This window comes from Vidua macroura, chromosome 16, assembly GCF_024509145.1.
Source record: "Vidua macroura isolate BioBank_ID:100142 chromosome 16, ASM2450914v1, whole genome shotgun sequence".
Classification (NCBI taxonomy): domain Eukaryota; kingdom Metazoa; phylum Chordata; class Aves; order Passeriformes; family Viduidae; genus Vidua; species Vidua macroura.
Window position 1 is genome coordinate 7,728,082 of NC_071586.1, and position 17,938 is coordinate 7,746,019.

The 17,938-nt window shown below is 41.1% G+C and overlaps 2 protein-coding genes across 2 annotated transcripts; both read left to right on the forward strand.

The window, feature by feature from the left end:
• Positions 1 to 4,592: 4,592 nt before the first annotated feature.
• RSL1D1 (ribosomal L1 domain containing 1) lies at positions 4,593 to 9,308 on the forward strand. Its single transcript, XM_053991615.1, has 9 exons — positions 4,593 to 4,700; positions 4,813 to 4,952; positions 5,682 to 5,820; positions 6,401 to 6,549; positions 6,693 to 6,794; positions 7,375 to 7,468; positions 7,553 to 7,681; positions 8,424 to 8,630; positions 8,871 to 9,308. The coding sequence occupies exons 1-9, from the start codon at positions 4,665 to 4,667 to the stop codon at positions 9,213 to 9,215; spliced, it is 1,341 nt and encodes a 446-aa protein (XP_053847590.1). The 5' UTR covers positions 4,593 to 4,664; the 3' UTR covers positions 9,216 to 9,308.
• A 2,100-nt stretch (positions 9,309 to 11,408) lies between these two features.
• On the forward strand, positions 11,409 to 16,903 carry LOC128815166 (transmembrane protein 238-like). The gene is made up of 2 exons (XM_053991616.1): positions 11,409 to 11,791; positions 14,437 to 16,903. Exons 1-2 carry the CDS (start codon positions 11,409 to 11,411, stop codon positions 14,444 to 14,446), a joined length of 393 nt encoding a protein of 130 aa, XP_053847591.1. The 3' UTR covers positions 14,447 to 16,903.
• Positions 16,904 to 17,938: the final 1,035 nt, after the last annotated feature.

Consider the following 17,938-nt stretch of genomic DNA (forward strand, 5'->3'; position numbering starts at 1 on the left):
AAATAAAAGTTGGATTGAAGATACAGTACCCCTAAGAGCACTGCCAGGGTAACTGTGCTTGCATGGGGTACTGGCAGGGTATTCCCATGGTGTAGCTTTAATTCACACCAGCAAAACTCTGAGCGTGTTTCTGCAGAAAGGAGAGTTGGAGGGGGATGGTTCCCTCAGTATAATGGCATTTGCATTGTGGTACTGATAAGGATCACACCTTTCTTTCTGATTGTTGGCCAAGTTTGTAGTGTAGACATGGCTTGAGTGTTTAGCCATGATATAACTTGAACTGAAAACCTTGGTGTATGTAATAAATACTAAATAAAAAAAAAAACAAAACAATGTGCAGCAGTACTAATTACTTGGCAACAGGAAAATAATTCCTTGTTCCTACAAGCTCCAAGAAGTAAAGCACAGTAGCTGGAGGAATGGGTGCAGTGGTCAGTTGAGTAACATTGCCATCAACTGTCTACGTGATATCATTCCAGCTACTTTGCTCATCTTAGACAATCAGGAACTGATCCACAAACATGATGACACCAGTTCCTGAAACACTTAGTCTGGTAGTAAATTGTATTCCTGAACAGCAAGCTATTGATGATGGTGTAATAGTGTTGTAAGAAAAAGAGCTGTTTTAAGGAGATTTATGTATGGCGATATTTGCTGGTTGCAATTTTTATGCCCCTCTACAGATTTTTTTTCAGTGGCATAAAAAGCCCAATGAAAATTACTCAATGAAGAACCTCTCTTTTACACTACTTATGGCACCAGTCTATATATTAAAAATCATGTTAATGATGAGAAATGTGTTTTTATAAGTGTTTATTACTGAATATTACCTAAGAAGAAAAGACTGTTTCAATGTCCCAGGTATTTGATCTGTATTACTCTGGCATTTTGGTTCGTACTGCAGACTGTTGAAATGATGCTGTTAAAGCAGATGACATGTACTCCAGACAAGACTGTTTTCTTCCTGAACTGGTACTTAAAGGCTCTTACTTATTCTGCTCTTTTTGTATACTCTATAGAGGATTTGGTACAAAAAAAATATACCAACAAAACTGGAGTTACTACTGAAGATTTTATATTGTGAACATGTTTCTTTCCTTGTGTTTATTTTATCACACTATAAACCTGACAAGATATTACTTTTCCTCTGAAGAAATGCTAGAAAGGATTCTAGTCTTAATATAAAATAGAAATTTATGCTAACAAACCCAAAATCTGTTGTCTGTGTATATATAGTGTTTGATAATCCATATGCTTTCATTGGCTTTCCTTCCAATGTATATTTTTTCTACAGCTCCTCTCAGTTCCATACACCCAAAAAAGTCCACCTACTTCTCAATAAGGGTAATAAGAGACATGACAGATTAACTGCTGTGTGACAAAAAGGTACTTGAGGCAGTGTTCCTGTCATCTGTTAAGCCCCTAGAAGGGATGAGAGGCAAAGCATTATAACAAGAAAGCTTTGCAGCTTTGTCCAGTGCCAGGGTCCCTGTCCTTTGGAACAGCCCTCTTGGTGCCTGTGAATGACTTGCACCAAAGCCTCGTGTCTGGTTACAGCTGGAGGCTGACTCCAGCTTTGCAAAGGAGCACAGGCAAAAGAAAACAGTGCTTGAATTCAGGTCTAGCGGGGAGATTCTCTTCTGAGCTCTCTTGTAAAGCACTTCTTAGTCCTGTCTTAATCTCTGCATACTCTTTGTGCTGGTTTTGTTGCAAGAACTACACTTACAGAGATCTGGGATTTTGGCATTGCCATCAAATAGTCTGGAGGAATACGAGCCGGGAACTGAAACTTGAATAACCTTAAACCTAAAAGACCTCTTTACAGCAGAAACAATAGCACCTTCTGCTGTGTGAAAGTAGAAAATTAGGCATATTTTAAAAAATCTTAAATAAGTAATGAGGTAGAACATACTGAAATTCTTTTCCATCTTAGCATTTAAATAAGCAACACAAACTTTTTTAAAGAAAATACATACTTTCATGATCCAAAAAGTTAAATTGAGAGGTACAGCAGGACAGTGTACAGCAATAACACCGATAAAAGTAACAAAGCTGATTTCCTTGCAGGAGTAGCTGTAAATTTATGACATTGCTAAATTAAAGGTGCACTCTTTTATAGTTTAAATTCAATGCATGTTGTATTAAGCTGAAATATTTCTAATTCACAGATTAACTTAATTTTTTTGAGACAGCTCTGTTACTTATGTCAAGTACCATTCAAGAGAAAATGATTAGACTAAGTCAGTTAAACCACATCTGGTAAAATTTAGTCATGTCAGACCAAAATTTTTTCAGAAAAATGTACTTGGATGAGACTGATATGTGAAAAATTCAAATTTGAGTCACTAATAATAGTCCCTGCAGTTTTATCCTATTAATGCTATATTGACCCAGTAAAGTCAGTGTTCAAACATGCTGTTCAATCATACCTTACATGACTAGCCTGGCTCATTTTTAGAGAGATGTTCCTGTCATCTGACTTTTTCTATTTTGTTTTAACATGTCACATTAATATGTCGATGTTTTATTAAAATACCCTAAAATGTTGCCCTAAAATGTGCAAAGATAGAAGCAAGGCTAATAGACAGAATATACAGCACCACAGCTAGTATCACATGCAGAAATTCCAGCAGTACTGAAAAGGTTTTAATGAGTCTGCCTTCCTTGGCTACCCTGCATGTTCCTCACCTTCAGTAATTTCTCTAATCAGTACTTCATACAACATGGCAACATAGGACAGTTCTTAGCCAGTTCCTTTTTTGTTTTGATTTGGTTTTATTAAAAAAACACAATAGGAAAGGAAAATTTCCATTTTCCAGGATGTTTTTTTTTTTCACTCTTTAAAATCAGTGTATGTCTGTATAGTTCTTTCCTGTCTGGATAAGTCTTGATGCCATCAACTATTCTAATATTGCTCCAGCAGAAAGAAAATATAAACCACTACATAAAGCAGTTGACAAGAAACTAGGGTATTTTAGTTTCTCTTTGCACTGGCCACACTGATGGAGCAACAAATTATGCTGGAAGACATCTGATGAGAAGGAAAAAAACTATACATAGAAAGGCAAAGAGCAGGAAAAAGTCTAGAGAAGAGTGAATGACTAAGACTCCTAATCTCATACATATTTAAGCCCTGGTTATGCATAGCTGTGTTATCCAGAGAGCAGCTTACCTGTGTGACAAATGCAGACAACCCAAAGCTGCCAGGACACACACAGCATTGTGAGAATGAGACCAAAATAATTCCAGGCTAGATTTTATCTCAGAACAATGTACTTATCCAGCATGGAACTCAATGGAATAAGCATTCTGCAATTAAGCTATTTCCATGTAGTCAGTCAATGCATTTCTAAACTGAACAGGAGAGGCAGCAGCTCTGCCTTTATTAGTCACACACGAGGAAGAAATGGTTTGACGTGATCATCAGTGGTAGCTCCAACGGTAGTGACTCGGAAATAGCCATGTTCGAGATAGAGTGTATGAGGAAAATGAGCAGCAGACTACAGTCCCTGGAGTCCATGAGAAAGACTGATTTATTCAGAGAACCAGCGGGCAGGATCCCATGGGAGGCAGCTCTAAGGGGAAAGGAACTCAGGAAATCTGACAGCAGGTCTTTAAGGACAACCTCCACCAATCATACAAACACTCCCTCCTGAATACTCAGCAAAACAAGTACATCTATCAGGAGACTAGCCTGGCTAAACAGGAAACTTATGACAGCACTCCAGTGCAAGAGGACAGAAATACAGGAAGTAAAATCAGGGATAGTCTTCAAAGAAGGAATCTGAAGAACATGCTCAATTCTTCCCAAACGTGATGGTGTGCTCGGTGGCCAACTAGATGGTAACCACTGTTCAAATAACAGGGCTTGGAAGGCAGAGATAATGGCTTGTACTCCACCTGAAGGCCAGTAACAAATGGAGTACTGCTGGGATTTATCCTGGGCCATGTTCTATTTAGTATCTCTAACAGTGACCTGAAGCATGGCCACATCAAATTTGCAGAGGGAATCAAACTTAGGACCAATCACTACCTTCATGAACAGAGGGACCGAGATAGGCCGGAAAGACTCGGCAACATAAACCCGTCAATACGCAAAAAAGACAAACGCAAACCTGCATTTGGGAAGGAGCAGCCCCTTGCAAAACACAGACTGGGAAATGACTGGCTGGGCAACAGCTGTGCTGGGAAACGCCAGGAGCACAGCAGGCTAAACACGAGCTACCCCTGGAAGCAAAGGGGGGCAGCAGCATCAGGGGTTGGACTAGGAGAGCACCATCAATAAAACAAGGCGATTCCGACTAAACGCTTTTAAACGTGAGGACACGGTGGCTACAACCCTGAGCAACCCGGCTTGACCTCCGGCTGGCCCTGGTGCCGAAGCGGGATGGACTGGCGGCCTCCGGAACTCTGCTCCAAGTCCGGTTAGCCCGTGATCCTGCTGGGGCAAAGCTGCCCGCACACACAGCTCGTGCCCACCGCACACGCGGAGCATCCGCGCCCCGAGCTCGCAACCGCTGCCGTGCGCAGGAGCGGAAAGCACCGACCGCCCCGCGGGCCCCGGCCCCGCCCCACGCGGGCCCCGCCCCGGACGGGCCCCGCCGTGCACCGGAAAGCGGCGCGCACGCAGGCGCGGAGGCCGCACGTGGCGGCAGCGGTGGCCCATGGCGAGCGGCAGGGAACAGTTGGACCGTGCCCAGGTATTTGGACGAGCGCCTGGAGCGCGCCCGGGGGCTGCGGGGAGCCGGGCAGGCGGGAGCGCGGCCGGGCCGGGCTTGACCTGCGGCTGCTGCCGCTGTGGTGCCGTTGCAGGTGAAGAAGGCGGTGGAGGCTCTCTTGGCTTTCTCCAGAAGAAAGGCCAAGGGAGACGCGCTACTCCTCAACGAGAGCGAGAGCGTCCATCTACTGGTGACGGTGTGGAAGGTCCCGCAGGTGGCAAAAGTCATCAGAATGTAAGACATTGATATCCGGCCGCATGGTTACAGGGGTTGCTCGTGTCCTTTGGCTTGGAAAAGAACACTTTGCAGATTTTGAGCTTAAAGGGTTTGACTGCCACGGCCTTGTCCGGGAGCTTCTGTGCCGTGACTAAGAACTGCCGGGTCAGAAGCTGCTTTACCCCCAGTTTCGGTATAACTGGAAGCTGGGCTGTGCCAGCTTTTTGCGCAGGGGATACTGGTTCTGTTGGCTGCCAGTTACCGGGTATGTGCCTTTCAGTCCTTTAGCTTTGGAAAATATGTAGGTGTTATCTATTTCTATATCTAGAAAATATCTAGAATCACTTTCTTTGTCTTGACCCACCACCAAATCATTAGTAATACTTCTTGTTTCTTTAGATAACCAAACCTGAATATGAATTAGAAGTCTTGTTTTAGACTGTAGCTGCACTACATTGAGAAAGTTTACATCTGTTTATGAGGACCCCTGTGGTAAGGGCTGCTGGCAGGATAGAGGATTCTGCTTTCTATCTGACTGGAGCCGTGGTGTTCCATGATTTCACTTTTACAGTTCTGTATGCTTATCAACTGTAGGTTCCACTGAGAATATTTAGTAGTTAACAAAGTGTAAATACAGGCACTGCTCTGTGTTGTTAAAGGGTACTGATCTCCAATGTAGTCCTAGTTCTGAGGAAAACTTCTTTCTCTTATTAGACATTTTTTATGCATCTCATATTCTTATTGTAGACCACTGCCCCATGGCATTCGACCAGAAACAGCTGACGTTTGCCTGTTCACAAAGGATGAACCAAATTTATCAGCAGAACAGACTGAAAATCTATACAAGAAACTTTTACTCCGGAATGGGATCAGAAGTATTAGCCAGGTAAGGGAGGTCCTTGATATAACACAGTACTGTCATTTCTTTCCTTTTATACCACCAAAAAGAATACAAGTAGTCATTCTTTTCTGCTGTCTAATATTCTAATTCTCATTCACATACTCTAGTAAGATTTTTCTCACTACTCATACTGTGGTGTTTCTAAAACACAAAGTTTACTTGGAATAATTTCTTCAGTTTGAAACGGGATTTTTAGTAATCAGATACAATTTCTAGATAAATGTTCAATATTTAGTTTGAGTAACCAACCAGGAAAACTCACAACATTTGATTATCTATGCCACCAACAATAAAACTGTATAACAACTTGTTATATTTAACCTTGATTTAGATGTTTTTCATATACACGAGTTCTGTTTTGTGATGTGCAGTTACTATGCAAGAGATCCATATTTTTTTGATTCTTTAAAACAGTAGGAAATGGATACTTTTTGATTGTGTTCAGCTTTCTAAAAGAACACACTGTGAGGGACTATCAGTTCTGCAGCTTTAATCTGTGCAGTTCTGAGAAGCATTTCAGGTTACATTTTCAGCAGCAGGGACTAAACGGGTGCTTGTGTTGCAGATCATCTCATACAAAACCCTCAAAAAGGAGTATAAAATGTTTGAAGCGAAGCGGCGCCTCCTGAACAGTTTTGATCTCTTTCTGTCTGATGACCGAATTAGAAGGCTTTTGCCCTCACATCTAGGAAAACACTTCTATGCAAAGAAAAAGTAGGTCTTTAAACTTTGGAAATCCATTCTTGCATTATCTCTTTAAGATCAGATTCTTCTTAGTAATGGAGGAATTGGTTTTGTTTTGGGTTTTCTAATTATTTCCTTTTTTTTTTTTTTACCCCGCTCCCTTTCTGTTTTAGGGCACCTTTATCTGTAAACCTGAAAGCCAAAGATCTTGCCAAGGAACTAGAAAAACATATCCAAGGGACTACACTCCCAGTTAACAACAAAGGGTGCTGTTAGTAAGTACCAATAGATTAATACATCACTTGAAGGATGATTCTGTCCTAACTGTAGGACTTTTAAGTGATTCCTTTAGTATGTGAATAAAAGATGTTAAGGGTCATTCCAAATGGGGGGCATTTTGAACCTTTACCTGTATAGTTAAATTAGTAGTTCTACTTAAGTTCTACTGTGAAGTTGAAGGGTTTTGTTCTTTTTTCCTTTTACCTAAGGAATTTCTAGACACCTGTCACTGTCAAAGCGCGTGTACAATCTTAGGTTTAATCTAATTTAATAATATTTTTGTAATTCGAAAATATTCTATTGTAATAAGATTTTTTCATGTATTGTGTATCTGAAAGGATCTGAATTGGTAGTAATGCCTTGTAATATAAGGCAGAAGTTGCGTATCCAAATATGGAAAGATGAATACAGGTGAATCCCTTATGTTATCACAAAAGATTTCTGCTGTAGCCATCCCTTCTTTATGATTATTGCAGATAAGTGGGCTTTTTGCATTTCTGGGTATGCCTAAACTAAATAAGTAACTTGAAATCAGTTTATTTGCCCATATATAATTATTATTCATTTTTTTTTCAGTACAACACGCATAGGTCACACTGGGATGAAAGTGGATGAGATACTTGAGAATATCATTGCAGCAGCAAAAGTGATTGGTAACAAGTTACCAAAGGTACTGCTGATTGACTGCATTACAGACAAATAGGTTCATACTTCAGCCTTATTTTTACATAATATACTGGGTTTGTTTTTGCAGAAATGGAAAAATGTAAAAATTCTTCACCTCAAAACACTTAAATCGGTTGCACTCCCAATATTTACTGCAAATATCTCCAACCTGGATGAGCTTGACAAAGAGCCATCTCTCAAGAAAAATGAAGTAAAGGTAACCAAAATTTTTTCAAACTTTGCATAAATTAAATAGGTACATTTAGTTCTAGTTCTTTGTTTTCCTTTTGTGTATTGTTATGTTGGGTTTAAATGCATTAGAAACCGATCCCAGGTTTTTATTTCTACTACTGGGTAGACACTCCTGCCTCAGTGCTTTAAATACTCAGTAACAATAAGAAATTATGGAAACTCCCTTACAGGTTTTAAAGCAAACAGGAAATAAATAAAGTGTTTCTAGACCTAAACTCAAGGGAGCTGAGATTCATTCTTAGAGCTTTGCTTTTATTGTTTATCCGTATTTGCCTTCTGAAAATACGCTCATTAACATACGTGGGTTCAGATTTCACATCTGTTCTTTGTTGGTTAATCAGTGGCATCTGAATAATTCTCAATCTCATATATTTGTGTATATAGGAGGAGCTCATACTTGTTAAAAAATAATAATTGGCTATTCCTTTGTACTGTTCTGTTTATATTAATTTGTCTGAAATTGGGACCATGCATATTCAACTTAGAGACTTTAAGGTTGACATTACTATAGTTGTGAGCTATTTATAATAAACTTCTGCATATAATGCATTTTTTTGTATTTTATTCAATAGACCTGGACTAATCATCCATATGTAAAAGTCTTTAATGTTGCTACACCATCTAATTTTTAACGACATGAAAACAATTATTATACATTTAGAAATGGTATGAGGATTTGTCTGAGATGTACTTCTGATTAATTCTAGAAGGCAAAACCCAAGAAGGTGAAGAAGACAGCTAAAAAACTGAAGTCAAGTCACGTCACTGTGACAACAGAAAGTAAAACTGCTGCTGGTACCCAGGAGCCTGTGACAAAAGAAAAGACAGAAATAGTCCAAGAAGCAGGTGATTGTGATGATGAAGAAATTCCACAACTGGTACCTATACAAACAACGAGCTCAGCTGACCTGAAGGTAATTGTTGAATAATATTGAGAAACTTGCATTTCAGTTAAAACTAAAGATTTTGAACTGTTTAAATTGTTCATTACTCCTTAGGGAACAGTATGTGTTAGCACACTTCAAGTAGACTAGGGTGCAATTGAGTTGAAAGTATTTGTCATTTGTAATGGTTTTCACTGATCCTTCTTCCTGAAAAACAGGAAATATGTTTCTTGGGTGGAATGGTAATTTTTTTGTTTGTGTTAAATACAGAAAATGGGACCAAGTCCAGAAAAAAGTGGTAATTTGGGCAAGAAAGCCAAAACACCCCTTGGTAAGAGAAAGAAAAAATCTCTAGTGGTGGATACTCCAAAATCAAAACCTGATGTTACAGAAGAGTGTGCAAACTTGCAGATGGCATCAAAAGAGAAAAAAGCCAAGCAGGTCAGTAAGCCAAAGGAAGCAATAAAAGAAAAAGACATGAAAAAGGCTCCAAAAAAACTTGAAGCAAAGTCTTTTGCAACACCCAAAGCTGGCAAGTTGATACAGTCAGCCAGGAAGTTTTCAAAATCACAGAAGCAGGCACGCAAAAAGGTGCGTGTGCCACAGTCAGCATGAATGTTGTCTGTTGTATCATGTTTTGTATCGTCATTCCATGGTCTATTTTCAGTAAACAAATTTATTGATGAAGTAAAATACCTTCTTAGGAAATCTGATCCCAAGAGCTTTTTTTTTTTATCAAAATCTGTAATGACTCATTGGTTTCCTTCTAATTTACAAGCTGGTACAAATAAATGGTGATAGTACAAAAAGGTGATGGCCCCAAAAATACTCAATTTTTTCAAGTGTCAAAAGGAAGAGAGGGGTCTATCCCAGGGAAAAAAAGTCTGAGAAATATTTTAATAAATGCTGTCTTTCTGAAGCAAGAAGCATGCGTGCCAAGAGCAGAAATCTGCATGTGCTTTTAAAGGTGAAAAAACTGCTACAGTTTTTAAAAAAATTGTTCAATATAATAAAGACAGGTTGACAGCGATTGGTGTTACTGCAGATATCTGACTTAGCAGCCTGATACCAAGCCCCACATTGTAATTTTTAGCTGTTTTTACCTAAGGTATTTGTGAGTTAAAAAGGCACCAACAATTTTGCTTTAACCGTATATATATTTTACAACATCAAGCAAAATGTTACCTTCAGTTTTGGGCTTTATTTCTGCTACCAGAATAGTTGAGAGCATTCCTGCATGATGGTCACAGGCCTGTTGTTCTTCCATTTGAAGAAAGCCAAAAGCCGTGTGAATTCCAGTTGCGCCAGCCAAGTGAACTTGTCCTGTTAAGACATGAAAAATACATACTTCAGGACTGAAAGGTGATATATTTGAAATACATACTTCAGGACTGAAAGGTGATATATTTGAAATACATACTTCAGGACTGAAAGGTGATATATTTGAAATTTTACACGACTGCCCAGTTGTTCTCTGTATGATAACTTGTTTGTCCTTTGCAGAGTGAGAATATGAGGTAGATTTGTGTTGAAAAGTCCTAGTGGTAAAAACTCCCAATAGGAAAAAGGTGGTAAGAGACAAGATTAATCAACAGGAAGTAACTACTTTGTCATTCAAATAACCCTACCACATCTCCTTTTTATGGCATCCTCTTATCAAGATATTGGCTACCTAGAAAGAAAGTGGGTGCTAAATAAGAATATGAAAATACTCTGCTTGATCTGTGGTGTCAACTCTTTTTGACCCTTTTGCAACCCTGCCTTTTTGTAACTTTTCAGCTATTTTGTGAACCAAAAGCTATGATAGTAATCCCAGTAAACCAATAGCACTCACTGTTACGGGCAGAGTAGCAGCAGTGTTATTTAATGCACACTATTTCCACTAAAATGTGGAAGGTACCTATTCTGTTAGGCCTAGTCATGGTTCCTGTTGGCTTGATATTTCTAGTTGGCTTGATATTCTAGATGGCTTACCCATCATTAAATAAGGTGTTAGACATATGGCCCTTGTGAGAGCAGGCACAGGAGATCCTACATCTAAATACAGTTCCTGTGCTTGAGGACTTGGGAGTGTAAAAAGATACGTATCAGGTCATTAACACAAGGGTGAACTGGAATATGTGTCTTGCCTTTTACATAACTCTTTTACTTACTGAATTTTACATCCTGCATTGACAACTTGTTTCCTGTCTGTCAACCTGAACTCGTATTCCAACTGCTCTTTTTAAGCCTCCTCAAGTACAGTTAAAGGGGTTTATGTGCATTTGCAGATGCACATTGTAACTGTGTTGCAGATCTCTGCTGTCTGCGACCAGCTTGCCTCCCCTTGCAAGTGCGGAGATGAACGAAGTGGATGTCCGTCTGCGGACCCCTCTTTTGAAGTGGGGCCCTCCCTTCTAGGGTGCCCGAGGTGGCAATGCCTCAGCTGGAGCAGCTGAGCGGGCTCAGCCGTGTCCGGCTCACCTGGGAACGGTAGCGAGCACTACTCGCAGAGAGGCCTCAGCTCCCAAATGCCATCGGTCGCTACGGATCATCCTTCGAGCCGCACGGCGGCGGGCTGGGGGCTCGGCGGGGCCGCTGAGGGGGTGTGAGGGTGCCCGCCGTCCCTGCGCGCGGCTGCGGGCGCAGAGGCGCGGCCCGAACCTGCCCTCAGGTGCGGGGGGCGTGGCCTGGACGTCCCCTCCGTGGGGGGCGTGGCCTGCACCTGCCGCGAGGGGGAGGGCGCGGCCCGGCCCTGCCCTCAGGTGGGCGCCGCCCTCGCCTCCCCTCAGGTGCGCGCGGCCCGAGGCGGCGGTGGCGCCGCTCCCCATGGCGGCCCCGGGCGGGCTGGGCCGCTGCGTGGCCGCCTTCTGGCTGGCGCTGGCCTTCGACGCGGTGGGGCTGGCTGTGCTGCTGGCCGGCGTGTTCGCCGACGTGTTCTTCTCCGACCTGCTCATCTACGCGGGCGGCATCGGCATCTTCCTCAGCCTGGTCTGGTGGGTGTTCTGGTACGCGGGCAACCTGGAGGTGCCGCCCGAGGAGCTGCGGGACGACGTGGGGCTGTCGGCGCCCAAGGGCCGCGGGGACACGCTGCTGCGGCGGCTGGTGAACGGCCTCAGCCTCCGCCTCACCGCCGCGCTCGCCCCCGCCCGCCCCGCCGACCTGGAGCTGCAGCGCACCGGGAGCGCCCGCGGCCACGCCGAGCCCGGCAGGTGAGAGCCGGGATGGGACCCCGGGACGGGCCAGCGAGGGGAGTCCGGCTGTGAGCTTTGACTGGCCAGAGCTTGGGAGAGCTCTTTTGCCCGAGATTCGGTTTAACACTTGCTATGTTAAACCACCTGCTCGCAGCTGACACGTCTTAAATAAAAGTAGTGGGGAATCTTTCTCAGCTCAGGTGGTAAAAAAACGAGTGGGAAAGATTGCACAAATGGGATTAGGCGGGGAAGACGCTTCCTGTAGCCGTCTGAGAACGGGACAGGCGAGCAGGAGTGAAGTCCGGGGAGTGTGGTGGAGCTGGCATGCGGAGAGCCGCTGCCAGAGAGCAGCACAGGAGCCCTGGCGCTCTGAACTGGTCCTCACAGCAACCAAATGCTGCCAGAAATGACCATTAACCACTATTCCATATGAGCTCTTGGGAGGGGAAGCCCCCTCGTTAGCACCGTGAAATGTTGCTTTATTGGAGAACAAGAAAGGTGAAATGCTGACTTGGACTTAACTTGAGGGCAGAGCTGTAGGTAAGAGGTAGAAACTCATAAATGCAACCATCAGTTAAACTGTTTGTCTTGAACCTCAGTAATCTAGAAAAGATGTGATAATACCTGATGTGTAAAGGAAGTGTCTCAGTCCTATTTCAAAGGATGGTTGAAGAACATGAAGCTTTTCAAAATATCCTAGTATGTTCATTTATATGACATATTCATTTAGGAAGAAAAGCGTGCATACTGCCTTGAAACTGTGTGGGGGGAAAAAAGTCAAGTCTTCACTTCACTATGTAAAATCCTCTATTGAAGGAACTGTAAACACAGTTTTGTACTGTTTGAACTATTCAAGGATTCTAAACATCTTGCTGTTCTGATTCACTATGTACAAGATCAGCTTTTCCTGCTTCTCCTTGAAACTAAATTCTGAAGACACTGTTGATTTACAGAAAAGTTCATGTGGAAATCGTCTTCTTTCATGAAACCTATGAAATTTTTCTTGAGAGAAAGTTTTAACAATAGGGAGATTGAGTATAGATAATTATTCCTTAATAGAAAACTTGTAGGAGGCAGAAAAGAACAGCAGCAACACAACTTTTCAAAGACTGTTACTGTTCTTTAGTTTATTATTAACCACACCTGCAATTAAAAAACAGGCTGTTGAAAATGAGCCATTCTATTTTCAGACCTCTTTTTTTCTGAAAGGGGTCTAAAATTGGTAGGTCCACATTTGCAGGGAAAGATTTGCATTAATAAATGACTATGCAGAACCATTCCATCTAAAGATCATGGCAATTGCAGGTATTGAGCTCAGTAATCTGCTATCTCTGTAGATGCAATGTGTGTACATGGATATGGATTCTGTTTTAATGAACTCCTAGTAGTGAAAGTTAACCACTATTTTGAAATATTTCAAGTCTTATTTCTGATTGTAATTAGATTTATATGTCCTATAGGGATATACATGCATACATATATATATATATATATATATATATATATATATATATATATATATATATATATATTTAGTACAAGATATCCCAGCAGCTTCTGTTGCTACAGTAAACAAACTTCAGTAATGGTAATACAGAAGGAACCAAAACCAAAACAGGGGGTGTACAGCAGTTATGTTACATATTGGAACATAAACTCTTACTTGCAAGGTGAAACAAAGGATAACAAGATAATTTAGAGTTCCTTTTTGAAGTAAGTTCACCTAAAGTATTTTAGAACTTCTCGTAAACAACTGTCTGAATCAGGTCATTCCTTGCTGATAGACCAAATCCTCTCCCCATCAGGAGATATTTATGAACTTAACCAAACGGGTTGAACATGTTTGGGCAGATATTGTCTGGATGAGGAGGAAAAAAACCACCACCACCACACACACACACACATTCAGAAACAACAAAAAAAAAAAAATCCAAAACAAAATCCTAAAAACAAACCACCACAAAACAAACAAAAAAACCCCGAACAGTCTCTCTTTACTGGCCATTTGGAAACCTGGAGCATTAACTTTTTGAAGTTATGAAAGGAATACTGCACATTGGTCTGATTTCCTGTCTTAAAAAATATACAGTAGAGAAAGGTGAGAATTCCCATGATATGGAATGCTTCTATTAAAGGAATAACAAGTAAATTAGGATCCTCAAGCCTGAAAAGAGATGCAGAATATGAAGTGTTCTAGAAGTCTATGCAGTCACTATGGGAAAGGTATGAAGTGCTTGCCTTCCAAGGCAAAGCAGGAACAAACTGTCATGTGCTATGTAATTGAAGTATGGGATTACCTGACATGGGACAGTGGGGCAGGTAAAAATTTACTGATTCAAAAATGCAAAGGATAAAGCAAAAGATATATGATGATATAAAGATAATATGTTTGGCTAAGGAAGACCTGTGGCAGTCAGTGGCAGTTGATATCCTGAGGAGGTATTACTTGTGTGCCATATTTTTATGCCTTCATTGAGACATCACACTTGGCCACTATTGGAGATGGGCTGGTGACTTAATGGATCTTTTCTTTGGGTCCCAATTGGCTGTTAAATATGAAGAAAAGTACTTTTAAGATTGACCTTAAGTAACAGTTTAGAGTTATATGGCCATTTGTTCTAAGTCTATTTTGGAGTAACCTTTTCTTCATGTGTTATCTTCAGGATCTGTTGAAGACACGACTACTGACCTTACTGCCCCAAAAAGTGGGGGAAATGCTGCAAATTATGGAAAGAGATTCCCTACTCAAAACAGTAGGATTCTCTCATTGTGGAATAACCTCTGCAAGCATTGTGGACTCTCCATAAAATGGACATGTGGAGCCATATAGCTGCCAAAAGCACCTATTTCAGTGTTGGACTGGATCTGCTTTGAAATGGTGAAAAAAGATCCCACAAGTCTTTTTGAGAAATGAAAGCTAAAGAGAATTGAACCTGATTCACTGAAATATCAGTGCAGCTTGTCATATAGTTGGTTTTATTGTTTTGTTTTAATTATTATTTTCAATAACCTAAAAGGTTTGGATAAAAAGCTCTTGCACAATGAAAAGCTCTTGCACTGTTTTTTACCATGGTCTGGAAGTTAAACTTACTGTGAATTTTTATAATGCCAGTGCAATACTTTTGTTTGTAAGGGTGCTTTTAAAATGTCTATATTAAACTGTTGATGCAAAGCTGGAAATGTAGTAGAAGTTGTTTATAGTGTAAATACACAATTTGTAGGGTCTCTTGTAAAAAGTGTCATTGTTATTCTGAAATAACCTGGAATCTGAGAGTTTATAAGTAGACAACACCAGTGATGTTGGCATACAAGTACATTCTTTGTAGTTACAAATGATGTAATATGATGACACTTGCAAGAGTCATTTTTAGTCCAGTGACGTTGGAAATTATTTTCCTAATGCTGAAGCATTTGAGAGAGGGAACATGACCAAAAGAAACCCTGTTGATTAACAAGTACTCCAAGGCATTGTAAAACATTAACAAACAGTACTTGGAAAAAGATTTATATTAATGCTAGTGATACCTAAAACTGTGCTAATGATAAAATTCTGTGGAGAATTTCCTCAGGAGTTGTTCTGGTTTTGAAGTAACACTAAGAGTTTGGTGCCACCATCAGCAAATACTGGTAGGTCTTAAAATTTCAATGCACAATTGTTCTATGCCACACCTCATTGAATACTAGAGGTGGAATTAAGGAAAATATTTACTAAGGACACTGTGGCTGTACTTCCTTATGAACTCTTGAAATGTCTTTCAGTGTTTTCTTGTAAAATTACTGGAGTAACTTCTTTTCTTTGCATATTCTCATTTTTAAATGTTTTCCAAATGCTCTATCTTTTAACAAATTCAGAAGAACACTAAACTTAAAGGTCTGCAATGTGATTTCTCCTTTACTATCTGCAGTTTTTAGGAGGTGTATGCAATTTGTTTCCTGCTTTTAATGGAACTGCAATGTGACACCACTGCAGTGTTACAATGGCCTGATTAAAAAAACCAAACAAACCAAACAAGCTCCTCCCTTAAAACCTGTAGATCAGTTTTCATTTGCAATAATTTTTTCATTTCATTTTTCCTGAACAGAAAGATATGCCTTTTCTGATTCCCCATAGTTTCACTTATAAAGTGAATTATGAGATACAGTGTTTAGTAAGTGGAATGATTACTAGTAGCTATAAATTAAGCCCAAACTCATATATGTTGTTCACATACTTAGTCTGTGAAAACCAAAATTTTCTTATTCAAGTGTTGCAATAGTAATTGCTAGAGTGAATTGAGCAGGCCTTTGCTTTCCTTGTATATTACAATGTAATTAATCTTAAATCCAATAGCAGTACTTAATGATTGTTGCATAAGATGGCAGCTAGAGTGCAACTTCACTCAAAAGTTACGTGGAATTCCAACTAGTTTACTAGTATGAATAGTATATGTTTTAAAAATGAAATATAGGAGCTGATCCATCAGTTAAGGAGGATGTGAAGCACAGAAAAGCACTAAAGCACTAGAAGGTTACTGAGATGGTGAGTCCAAACAATGAGACAGACAGGTCTTGCTGTGGAGCAGTGATAGCTGTTGTAAGTATTGTAACTAGTTTCTTTTTGAAAATGCATCCAGTTACTGTTTCACGCAATCAATTTGCCTTCTAAACCAGGAAGGCTAATACTAAACAGAAACTGGGAATCATCTGCAGTTACACATTAACAAATATTTAACACTATTATAGTTTCCTTATCAACTCTTTTCAATGCAGCACAAAGTCCATTCAAAGAACTTTTAGATTGTTAACTAGAAGGAAGCTCTTGGACACGTTTAGGACTGCTTGCTGTTACGTGAACAGAGTTGTACAGCTAAAAGAATTCCTCTAGCCATTGAGGGAAGTCCTATGCATGCTGTTTAAAATCTTAGGCAAAATCACAAAGAACCAAACTACTTCCAGAAGGGTGGCTACAGAAGTCTTTTGCTAGTTAAGTCTTAAAACTAGCTCAAAATGTCATCCTACACTCCACTAAAGGAAAAATACCAACTTCCAGCTTCTAACTATGTAGATGGATTAAACGCTTGTTAGACTTTAAACATGGACTGCATCTAATGGAAGATTTCATGTGATATATAGTGTCTACTTAAATGGGAATATCTTCATCATCGGGGAAAGATTAAATTATTAGTAATGCCTACAAAAATCTGTTTGATGTAACTTGTGAGAGTTGTTGGGAGCGACATAATTATTACAGTACCAGTTTGTGTAGAAAAGAAGCATAAGTGTATACAAAGTTGAGAGGGCTAAGGTCAAATAATGGCACGTGTTGCTGTAGCTAGTTTGTGTGAGTGGGTGAAGTAAATTATACACATTCGGCCAAAGTAAGTTTTCAGCAGATTGGATGTTACTGAAGAACTACACAAGAAATGCAGGTCTCTGTTCATACTTACCCGGGTTGCTCTGGCAGCAGAATTTGCGTGTGTATACAGTCTTTCAGGAGCAAAACCAGTTACTAGCTCTGACACAGAAAAGTCAGTAACACATTTTGTTTAATGACTGGTGCTTTAACATAGACCCAGCCTACAGAGGGAGGATGAAGACATCCAGTCGTCTCACTGACGTTCCTGTGCCTCTGTTCTAGGAAATCCATTATTACTTCCCAAGGTCAAACTCCGCTTTGTTTAGAGCAGATTCTTGGCCCTTTTAAATCTCAATTAAGTTGTTTGCACCATTTAGTTTATCCCTTCGGATTGCAGTTTTTAGCTGATAACCCAGGCTGGCTGTGCCCTTGGTGTTACCTGTGCTGTGAGGGGCTGCCCTCGGCTCCCACTGCTCACGGCAAGCTGCCCAAGAGGTCGGGGAGCGCTCGCTTATGAACCATCCCGGGATGGGATCGCTCCACCACGGCCCTGGGGATAAATCTGGATTTCTGCTCACGCACCCCGGACGCTGGGAGCGCTACCGGGAGTCAGTGTTAAAACCAGAACGGTGACGAGAGTAGAGCTTCCCGCTCCTCTTGCCCGGCTTCATCCCCGCGTACGGGGCGAGAAACGCCCTCGCCGTGCCTCTGCCCGGCGGCCTCGGTCCGCCCGCACCACGGCGGGCGGGGGCAGCGCCGCGGCTGCTCCTTTCCAGCGCTCCGAGCCCGCTCGGTGGAGCCGCCCGGCGGTGCCGCTCCGTGCCCGCTCA

Bases quoted from the DNA above. Each gene is read 5' to 3' on its own strand.
- LOC128815166 (XM_053991616.1), top strand. From the start codon at position 11,409: ATGGCGGCCCCGGGCGGGCTGGGCCGCTGCGTGGCCGCCTTCTGGCTG.
- RSL1D1 (XM_053991615.1), top strand. From the start codon at position 4,665: ATGGCGAGCGGCAGGGAACAGTTGGACCGTGCCCAG. The intron at 4,701-4,812 runs GTATTTGGACGA...GTGCCGTTGCAG, and splicing joins AACAGTTGGACCGTGCCCAG to GTGAAGAAGGCGGTGGAGGC. The intron at 5,821-6,400 runs GTAAGGGAGGTC...CTTGTGTTGCAG, and splicing joins GGATCAGAAGTATTAGCCAG to ATCATCTCATACAAAACCCT.